The sequence below is a fragment of the Onychostoma macrolepis genome, chromosome 12 (genome assembly GCF_012432095.1).
Source record: "Onychostoma macrolepis isolate SWU-2019 chromosome 12, ASM1243209v1, whole genome shotgun sequence".
Classification (NCBI taxonomy): Eukaryota; Metazoa; Chordata; class Actinopteri; order Cypriniformes; family Cyprinidae; genus Onychostoma; species Onychostoma macrolepis.
This window is the reverse complement of record NC_081166.1, coordinates 21,841,065-21,852,205: the sequence shown is the minus strand read 5'-3', so window position 1 is coordinate 21,852,205 and position 11,141 is coordinate 21,841,065. Positions and strand designations below refer to the sequence as shown.

At 36.3% G+C, this 11,141-nt stretch overlaps 1 protein-coding gene across 3 annotated transcripts; it reads left to right on the top strand.

The window, feature by feature from the left end:
- Nucleotides 1-3,407: 3,407 nt before the first annotated feature.
- On the top strand, nucleotides 3,408-10,076 carry irf9 (interferon regulatory factor 9). Of its 3 annotated transcripts, XM_058793465.1 has the most exons (11): nucleotides 3,408-3,544; nucleotides 4,193-4,371; nucleotides 4,745-4,801; nucleotides 5,286-5,408; nucleotides 5,659-5,839; nucleotides 6,921-7,063; nucleotides 7,287-7,371; nucleotides 7,480-7,530; nucleotides 7,634-8,038; nucleotides 8,786-8,898; nucleotides 9,471-10,076. In XM_058793465.1, exons 3-11 carry the CDS (start codon nucleotides 4,745-4,747, stop codon nucleotides 9,606-9,608), a joined length of 1,296 nt encoding a protein of 431 aa, XP_058649448.1. In that variant the 5' UTR covers nucleotides 3,408-3,544; nucleotides 4,193-4,371; the 3' UTR covers nucleotides 9,609-10,076. The 3 variants fall into 3 exon arrangements, with proteins under 3 accessions (XP_058649448.1, XP_058649447.1, XP_058649449.1); XM_058793464.1 differs by lacking the exon at nucleotides 4,193-4,371 and having other exon boundaries at nucleotides 3,460-3,544; XM_058793466.1 differs by lacking the exon at nucleotides 3,408-3,544 and having other exon boundaries at nucleotides 3,556-4,371.
- Nucleotides 10,077-11,141: the final 1,065 nt, after the last annotated feature.

Sequence of the window (11,141 nt, the reverse complement as noted above, 5' to 3'; positions counted from 1 at the left end):
TTCGGCACAACCCTCACTCGAATATGTCCACTATGGTTTCAATCACAGCTACAATGGCTGTCCTCTCGAATAGTACCCTATTAAAGTGTACAGGGGGTGATTTCAGACACAGCCTCAGTTTCCTAGCATCTTCCTGTTTGTTTCCAGAGCTGCCAATTTGTAACCTTGGTTAATAATGAATTATGAGTTAATTTGAATTATTTGTTAATTATTTGTCATCAGTATTTGAAGTGTAGATACCTTGCTTGTTCTCCTGCATAGTCTGGGTTATTAATGATTTTGATATTCATCTTTCATTTTGTGATGATTTTGTGACAGAAAGATGTAAGACATTTTTTAAACCTTCTACAGGCCACGGTTATATTTTTTACAAAGTTATTCTCAACTAATATCCTTAAAAAAACACAAATAACAAAGATTTCTCCTTTTCGTCATCTATTATCTTATTTATCACTACTATTGAACCGACGCCCAATCAGAAACTAAGCTGTGCTTTTCCACACTCATACGTTAAAAAATAAATAAATAAATAAATAAAAAGCTGGAACGGTGCTTTAAATCTTGAGAGCCCCATGCTGCTAAATGTATACTATATGTGGCCAATATATGCATCATATTCACACAATTTCACACACATGTAAGTAAATTAATAAACAAAAGCTACTTAACACTGTAAAAAAGCAAACAAACATAGTTTCCGTATTTATTTTTGTACAGGTGTCTTACTTGTATTTTATGTTATTTTAGGGTTGACTGAAATTTCCAAAAAATAAATAAATAAATGGATGTCCTGGCAGAAAATTACTAATATTGCAACTTCTGAGTTGCAAATGATAAGTTCACACTCATTTAAAATTGAGACATGCAATTAATCTAAATGTAAATGTTGAGTCCTCATACACCACATATATATTATAATCTCAAGCATAAATATAAGCATAAACACATTAACACAAACATATACATATATATCTGCTTACAAAAGTTATGTACAAAAACAAAAACACAAAAGTTTATTCCTTAAAGTATTTGCTTGATTGTAGTTTCAACACTACAAAACATTTCCCATTGCAGTTTAAACAACAGTTCACACACATATACAGTTTGAGAGGTTAGAAGGCCAAATTATAGAAATTATTTCAGATACATTGACTTGACAACAGATACAGAAAAGTCATAAATAGACCAACTGCGATTTCAATTATTTTTTGTTGTGTTCTTCTGTTACCTCATGAAGCTTTTTGTCTGTGTAAAAAAGCAAACATTGGTCTTGAAAAATTTAATGGAAAAACATTGAGTGCTTCAAAATGTGATTCTGGAGTTTTAGGAAATGAGAGGAAGTAGATAGAGAGGAGGGTGATGAAGGAAAAAAACAAGCGACCGAGAGCAATGGTGACTTGCTAGAGCGACTCGCCCTGTTGTTTGAGAGTGTGGGCGAGAGCTGTGTCTCAATTGTTACGTCATCAAGGCTGTCTTATTTTAGAAAAGCAAGCATTACATTCCAAAGTAAGAATGAAACTACAGTAATTATGCCGGGAATAACAGTCGATAATGGCTACATTGCACTTTGCTTAGACACACACACATTTCCTTAAGCACTTGCCCTCGGGGTAATCCCCCTCACCATTTTGAGTACGAGGGAGATTTTATATGGAGAGACAATTGGCCCCTTTATTTTGACCACGGGAGCGGGTCTACTCATAAACCTCCATATTAACATAATTGTGATGTGACAGAAGGCATCCTACCTCAGACACAGCCTTTGAAATGAGACACAGCTACGGTGTCTTCACCATCTTCACCAGCTTTGAGAGGAGACTCATGATATGTGGGTCCAAAAGCATGATGAAAACCCACAATGGAACACCAGACCCACACACAAACAGGTTGTGTTTAAAAAAACCAAAGAACAAAGAACACTTAGCTTGGTAAACCATAATAAAGATACAGGCCAAAGACTGTAAACAAATGGTAGGGTGGCACAGAAACAAGACTTGACACCAAACAAAGAAGACAATTAGAAGTACTGAATAAAAATTGTATTTATTTTATCATTTGCATGTTTATGCAAGATTAAAGTCGGCATGAAATGGAAGTTGTGATCGTTTTTTCTTTTCTATTGTGATAGCCTGTCTGAGTGAAAAGCTTCTTGAATGAGAAAAAAAATAAATAAAAAATGTAGAGTGGGACTTGGCTGATTCTGTCATTTTGCTGTGTGTCCCTGGACTGGATTGCATCATTTCCCCTGACAAAGTTTGCCAAGCATAAATGTATCAATTTACTATTAGAACCTCATCCTGAGTTAGTTGAGAACAACTAGCTAGAGTTTTCTAAAAATTATTAATAAATGATTTTCCTCTAATATTATTATTCCCAAACAGTAATCTGTTAATAAATTCTTACATTCCAATTTGGAATGTACATTTGGATTTGTGTGTGTGTGTGTGTGTGTGTGTGTGTGTGTGTGTGTGTGTGTGTAGGCCCTACAAATGTCCCCACAAAGATAGTAAAACCTGAAATTTTTGACATTGTGGGAACTGTGGTCCCCATGAGGAAAAAAAGAAAGAAAGAAGATGTTTATTTGGAAGTGTAACAATGCAAACAGGTTTTTTTTATTATTGTAATGGGTAGGTTTAGGGTTAGGGGATAAAAAATATCGTTTGGTCAGTATAAAAGTAATAGAAGTCTATGGAAAGTCCCCACAATTCATAGAAACTAATGTGTGTGTGTGTGTGTGAGAGAGAGAGAGAGAGAGAGAGACACACTATTATTGTCAAAATAGCCTACCATAGGTTCAAAAATATCAAAACTGTATCAACAAGTATAAAAATAGTGGTTCAGTTGAGATTTACATTCTCGTTTTAACTTTTATTTTTACTTATTTTTTCTACTACATACTGTGGACAAATGCATCACATTTAACAGAGTATGAACACATTTCTACAGTCTATCAGGGTGTTTTTTTTTTTTTTGCCTTGTGGAGGCTCCCTAATATCACGTGATTTCTGGGAAGCGCAGCTCTTGCGTTGAAACGGTTGAAACTGGCAGAAGGGAAATTGGCTGCATGAAAATGCCAAAGTGGGAGGGGTTTATCGTCCCGTTTATCGTATGTTATGGTGGCTCAATCAAAATGTCACATAATGTTGCAGTAATACACATTATTAGCTGAAAGTGGCGTAGTTTACGGAGGGAGAGGGCTGCAAGAAACGTCACGTGGTAGGCTTCTTATTTTCTCAACAAAAAAAAAACATATTGTACAATAAACTTTGCCAATGTTTGTATAGAATGCCTTGGATTTATGCATACGTATTTACATATTTCATAAATCATTTACTAATTCAAAAATATGCTATATTATTTTTTCCAAAGAAAAATATGAAATATGCAGTAATAATTCGGCGTTGTGAGCCGCCGAGCGCCCCCTCCAGATGTGGATGTGCATTTATTTATTGAACAGCTTCGGTCGCTCCACTGCTTTGCTTTCAGGAGTTTATTGTGAACGGACACTGTGAGCTCCAGAACGACTGACAGGACCGAAACTAAGGTAATCGAAACTACAAACAAACTACATAAGGATTTTCACAAAGTTTAAACAAAAATACTGTTTTATGCGCGAATTTATTTAAACACACAGCTATTATGCTACATTGATTTGGAGAGGGTGATTTTAGAAGAAATCGTTGAAATTATTAAATACCTTGTATTATTACTCTTTGATTTTCACTGTCACAAGTTTTAGTAGATCGTTGAAGATTATTTGAATCGTTGAACATTAAATTGTAAGATTTACAAAAAGTACTTTGACGGTTCCGTGGTGTAGATATATTGTGGATGATTTACAAATCAGTAACATTACCGCCGCTTCCTATACACGGAGAGCGCAGCCTACTTAGGGCACTACCCAGAGGGCACCAGGACGATTCCTATCGTGGGTGATTACCACTTAAAATGAAGATATTTAATAATCTTCTAGAGTCAAAATAATATTTAATAATCTGTGCGTAATTACAATTGAGAAATGTTTTTGTCAAGTGCTTGCTTACAACAAACTCTTACTGACCCCGTTGTTCCAATAAGCCCAAAAATCTTTGAACCACATAAAAATAATTTAAAAAATACCTGAATTCATTGTGCTCAGAATACATCCGTTAATTCCAAAGTTTTACTCATTTACTTTCTCTTCTTTATGGAGACAAAATGGGCATTCAAAGAAAAATAACTGGCTGTATGATCTAAAAATAAGAGAAGTCTCTCAAACTGCTGCACTGACAAAGAAAATGGATTAAGAACCTGAGACAGAGTGAAAGAAAGAGTCCTGATAGATGTCCTGCCAGAGAAAACAGAGTCATAGAGATTGTGGACTTTCATAAGGTAAGATAAAAGAACAGGTTAAAGGGGCCATGGCCAGAAACACCCAGATCAAAAGTTTAGACTGATTAGTATGTTTGGTTATGGTTCATGTTTGGTTACTGCTGAATCGGTGCTGGAAATGTCAAACATTAGAACTATAACCCACTTTTGTTTCAGTTTGATTAGCAGTTCTGTAATTAGTTTGGCTGACCAATAAAAATAAAATAAAAAAGATCAAAATTAGGGTATTTATTCATTTTACATTTAAATACATCAAAAACATGGTACTTTTATTAGTGAATTTGTGACAATTACTCACTTCCCTGAACTGTCAATGTATGATATGCCTGACTTTCTCAAGACATCAGCAGCTGACAATTAATGTGTTTTTCAGATGGCATCTGGAAGGATTCGTTCCACGCGTCGCCTGCGTTCCTGGATAGTGGAACAGGTGTGTGTGTGTGTGTGTGTGTGTGTGCAGTATGTTGAGTATTTCGGAAGATCTGAATTCATGGAGTTGTATGAATACAGAAGATCAGAACAAAGAGCCATTCATGCTATGAGATCCACTGGTTCCAGATATAGTGAGCTGCCTTCCTTGAGTGCAGTTTAGCCATAAGCACAAAGATTTTTTTTAAACTGAAGGAAGCAGATTATGCTCTCTCAATGTTGGAGATAAGCATCCATAATTTTTCTAAACTCTCTTAAGTTGAATCCATGAAGTCTGAACATTTCTTGATAGATGAATGGATGATTGAGGTGACCAGTTGACAGAAATCTTCTCTCATGTTTTGAAGCATTCACTTTTTCTGCTGCAGTTTGCTCTCTTTCAAATGTTTTATCTTATAACAATCTCTAGTGCTTCATGGTATGTTTTTGTTTGTTGTTGATGACTTTTGGTTGGTTTCTCTATTGTGTGTGCTTTGGGGATGTAGGTGAACAGTGGGAAGTATCATGGCCTAGTGTGGGACAACCCTGAGAAAACCATGTTTCGTATCCCATGGAAACATGCAGGAAAACAAGATTTCCGAACTGAGGAGGATGCAGCTATTTTCAAGGTCCAAATGTGGCACTATCTTTCTCTCTGTGTCCTTGCTTCTTAGTTTTTACACATTGAACAACTTCCCAGGTGCGAGTGTTATCTAGTGCACTCAACACTTAGTGCAATGATTTCTAGACTTCTATTGATGATAAATAATTTACACATTTATGGTCAGACTGAATTAGAAAAGGAGTTTCATCTGTAATGCATGCAAGCCATTTGAAAATTGTTGGTTGAAATTTTCATTTGAACATTTTTCATTTAAGGCTTGGGCAGAGTTTAAAGGGAAGGTTTTGGAGAATGGAAATTCAGACCCTGCATCCTGGAAAACTCGCCTTCGCTGTGCCCTCAACAAAAGTCCAGAGTTTTGTGAGGTCACTGAAAGGTCACAGCTGGATATCTCAGAACCTTACAAGGTGTACCGCCTCGTACCACTAGAAGAACAAGGTAACCAAGGGATGTGAAAAATATACAGCTATTAGCAAGGTTACCAACTTTCATGCATTTGGCATGAGTCACACTTTCAGGCTCTAATCTTCTCGCCAATGAACAAAATGACACAAAATAAATCCCTAACTCTGCTCATAGCATTTTTCCCACTATCATGTTGCTTGATTGGTCTACAACAGATATTCCACACTTCATTCAGTTTCATTTGGGCTGGTTACTACATCAGGTACCCAAAACAGTGCTTGTGCTGTTTCATGCGCTTGAAAGATTCTTTCCTCAGCGCATAAATTACATTACTCTTATATAAATATTTACATTTCACAGAAGAGTTTGTCATAATAGAGTTATCTGATACCCTGTAGGATTTAAATTTCTCATATTTTTCAAGTAACAATTGCTTTTAAGTCCTTCTCAGTGGTCTACACGGTCATGGGAGGAACTGTTACACAAGCAGAGTCTTATCTCAAATCGTCGATCTTTGAGCAGTTTGCACAATTTGTACCTTGCATATAAAAAAACCCTCATACTGGGTTTTCCCCTTCAGAGTGTGCACAAAAATAAAACGATAAAAGCAATCATTTAAGAAGAACAGGAAGTAATTTACTAGACTGTTTGAAGAAAAGCTACTGTAAAACGATAAGAGCAAAAACGATCTTTTAGGATCATCAAAACCCTTAAAAAAACTGTCCGATTCAGTGCATGTCATCAAAATCAAAGCTGGCAACCCTGACACATTCAATCCAACGTGACTATTAAGCCACTTACTAGAGATGTGTAAAATGATTGACTAATTGACTAGTCAAAAATAGTGAGGTTGGCTAGCTAGTTTGTTTGTAAGGTGTCTTTCTGGAATCTGTTGTTTGTTCTCTCCCTAAAGCAGTAATAATAATAACTATTTTTATTGATTGATTGAATGCAGAAATAGTATTCTAAAACATTAATTAAACAAACACACCTGACTGATTATAAAAATTATGAAAACAACTTTTATTACCAGCAAAATATCTGTGATAACTGCAGTGAATATGTAAAGGAATTACTTTTTGTAATTATTTAGTTCCTTTTTCTGTCACCATAGGAGTGGTGAAAGTGAAAAAAGAGAAAGGACAAAAGCCAGTGAGGAGCAGCAGAAGGAGACGCAGTGACTCCGAGCAAGACGAGGAGCAGATTGCATGCAAAAAGATCAAAGAGGAGGTTACTGTGCCCCAGTCCATCAACATGGTAAAAACATCATAACTAATCATTGAGGAGCTATGCTGTTCATACTTTAATTCAATTGCAGTTTGCAGCATGCATGTAAATAGTGAAAGCCTGTGTTACAAAAGCATTATGTAAACACTGAGTCAAGAACATGCATTAAGAGACATTTGCATTCCAAAGCTTGCAAAGTTTTGCAGTGCAAATACAGTGTGAGTCTACAATTAATTGGGCACTATTTTTACAGAGCGCACAGGAAATCATCCCACACGCAGGAAGAGAGATCACACTCCAAGCAGAGCTGGAGACAAACCCCTTGAAGACCGGCAACAGTAATGATCGAATTTTACCCTGATGTGCAACTTGCATGGCTCTTTTGTTTTTAATGCTGATAATGCAATGTGGGTGAATGATTTATTATCGTTCTTCTCTTTCTTGAGGCACTGAAGATATCCAGGTAAACTTCACCATTGAAGCTGTCGAGAAGAGAGGTGATTAAAAATAACATTTTATTTATTAATTAGGAAAAAAATCTAATTTCTCCAATCTCTTTCCAAACGGTTTCCTAAAACTCTATTGTTCTTGTTCTTTCAGTGCTGCATTCTTTCCACATAACCGTGCACTACATTGGTCAGGAGGTTCTGCGGCGAGAAATAATGGGTAACGACGTTCGGATCGCTTACCTGCCTCCCTCACCTGTCCCTCCGTCTCCACCGTCTCTAAACGGCACGGGCTTCCATCGAATCCCTCTCCCAGACCCCCCTTCAGACATGAGCTCCAACCCCAGCCTCGCCCCACGTATGACCGCTCTTAACAAATTGCTGACCTTCATGGAGAGTGGAATAGTCCTGACCTCGACAGGAGGAGGCATCTATGCCAAGCGCTTCTGTCAGGGACGGGTGTTCTGGAGAGGACCACATAACACCACCACAGGACCCTGTAAAATGGAGAGAGCAAGCGAGCCCACCCAGCTGTTCAGCAAGGATATATTCAAACAGGGTGAGTGTTTCATTTTGTGCACTGTATAAATAAAACTGGTCATTCAAATTTCTACGTTACTTATAGTTCTTTGGCTTAAATGTTCATTTAAAACGGATTAGTTACAAAATACCAGAAATATCTAGAAACTTGTTGAATCCATATGATTTAAGCTAATAAGACTGAATGGTAAATCCTTAATGAAAGATTTAGCTGTGCTAAAATTGAGGTTGATAAATAGTGGTTGACCGATTTTTTTTTTTAATTATCAGCATCAACTTTCTGTTTGGCCTATTGTGCCAGAAGTGGGACTTTTATTTTGACAACACTGAGAATGCACCCGTTCTCCATTTTCATTACTTTACTGTCTCTGTTTAACAATTAAGTGCCTAATAAATTATTATCACTATTGATTACAGTGATAAATTCCTTTTTGTTGATATTTTTAACAATTTCTTTATGTGTTTGCATCATTGTGTGGAAATTGTTCCAAAAGAAAAAAGGTGAGAATAGGGATTGATACATATCGAAGGCAGCAGAATCATTTGATTTCTTCCCTTACCATGACAGAAGATGACCCAACTCATGGCACAAGATTTTGGTCATACTGCTCACCTTTCTTCTAGAAAGTTATTCCATAATTCGTTAGTCTTTTAGCCCCCCGATGAGCAGGCCAAAACAAAACTAAATGATATTTACACCTAAAGTTGAAAAACGTTTTCTAAATTGATTACAGCATTAATTTGAAAGTTTCTTTGTTCCTTTCAGAGTTGGACGCTTTCCGCAGTGGAGGAAAGCAACCTCAAAGTGAGATCACGCTGTGTTTTGGAGAAGAGCTGTATGATAGTGATAACATCGATGATAAACACATCATCATTAAGGTACAGACCTGATGTCAATGCAGCAATCAATTTTGTATATGGATCAAATGCTATGCTACATTTGTGCTGCAAGTGTGAAAGGTTAATTCAGCCATTTTTCATCCTTTGGTCTTTTCAAACACAAAAGATGTTTTGCATAATGTCCAGGCTGCTTCTATGAGACCATGAAGGTAATTTCCAAAAAATAAATAAAAGCAGCTGCAAGTATGACAGCAGATTTTAATCTTCAAATCATACACAAAATAATGGAAAATGTACTGGTCATTTTCTGCCAGAACAGATTTTATAGACATTTCTGTTAACCCTAAAACACAACGCAAGTTCAAAATTGAAAACACAGGTAAAAAGAGTTATCACAACAAAAGAGTTTGAATCATATGAAGATATCTTGAAAACTTGCCACCTTGACACTTGGATCTTGCATATTGAGACCTTTTGTGTTGCAGTATATTTGAATGTTTTGAATTGAGCAGAAGCATGAATAAGAGTTTTTGAGATACGGCAGGAAGAATTATTGTTTTTGGGTGCACTATTCTTATAATTTTCTTCTTTTTTTCTCTCTCTCTCTCCAGATCACTGTCCCCTGGGTTGAGGCGCAGATAGACGAGGTCAAGACCCTCAGAGACTCTATTGCAATTCTCAAAAGTTTGGCCAGCCAGTCTCCTACAGGGGAAGTGACACTAAACATTGTTGAAGTATTGCAGCAGTAACAAACCTCTAAGATAACACTTGCTGCATTCTTGACGTTAAGGATCAAAATGAAGAAAAACTACTATATATGGCATGACTTGAGACAACTTGTATAAACACTTTATTGTAGGTAGTGGAAATAAATATTGTAATTATTAGTTGCTTCAAATGCTTAAAATGTGTAGCCACATTGTAGTGAAATCCACATATTTATAAGTAATATAAAACTTCTTTAGTCAATATAGCTTTGTTTGTTTCACAGCAAAATGTGTAAGAACACAAAATGTTTTGTCATTTTTACCACAAGTATGCATATACCATCTGCCCTAGTGGAGTCTGAGTTAAGATGTTCAAAATCATCAAATGCATTAATAAAAATGTACATGGTTAACTACGAGTGGATTGTTAAATTACCCTGTACATTTTCATCCAACGCTAATGTTTCACTCAATTTATCACTTGTTTTATAAATAAATTAATCAATAGCATGATGTTGTCACTTGCCTTTTTCTCTGTTGTCTCAGTCGTAATGGCAGATACCAAGAACTTCACTTTTCTTGGATTCTATCCACAAAAAAAATGAGTTTGAGGCTACTTGTTTAAGAACCATGCAGGTATCAGGGGTGTAACATGGCAGGATGGTCACAATCATATGCATCTGTGCAGGCTCCCAGAAACACATCTGTGTGACAGTAGGTGGCGCTATAGAGACCTGCAAAGATGAAATATTTGTGTAGGCCAAAACCTGGAAAGGAGAATTTTAGCACTTCCAGCTTCATAGTTCTGAAGTTTCATTTTTATTTATTTATTTTTGGATAAATGGCTGAAATAAGATCTTTGGTCAACACAAGCTCAAGATATTATCACGTTTTAATCTATGGCATAAAATATATGAATAACCCAGTTATGATTCATTCTTTCATGTGTCATGCAAAAATGAAATTGATAAAAAGTGGTTAAATGGGACTAGAGGTAGTTGGGACATTAAACGTCATCATGCCAAACGGGAAAAGACTCATCTACTCACTAGTCCGCTTTTTACTGCCTTATGGTGTTTATAATTGTGCACTTGCAAACTATCAGAACTCAAAAGGGAAACTTTTCTAAATAAAGACTGAAAGAATTCTCGGAGGTTTAGTGACGGTGACACTGTAGTCTTCTGATGGCACTGTAGCCAATTGTATTTACATGTCAAAATTCGTAAAAGTTGTGTTAATTTGTGAAGCTTATGATGAACAAAACATTGCAAGAATCAGGAACTTTTGCTGGTCACAAAAACTAATTTTATGCAATAATCTAGCAGCCCATGGAAGCATCCTATTGGGGTTTTATCAAGGAACCAGGGTGATGGCAACTTCTGGGTTGCCCTACAAAAAATACTTAAATCACTACTGCGCTCTAAGGCAGTTTATATTTTGGTTCATAACTCTGGAACCCTAAAGAATATAAACAAATTTCCCGTGAATCCTTGAGTCAAGCCCTACCAAATATCTTACCAGTATACCCCCGATTACAGTTGCGTCTATAAAATTATTCAGCCATTTTTTATTTAC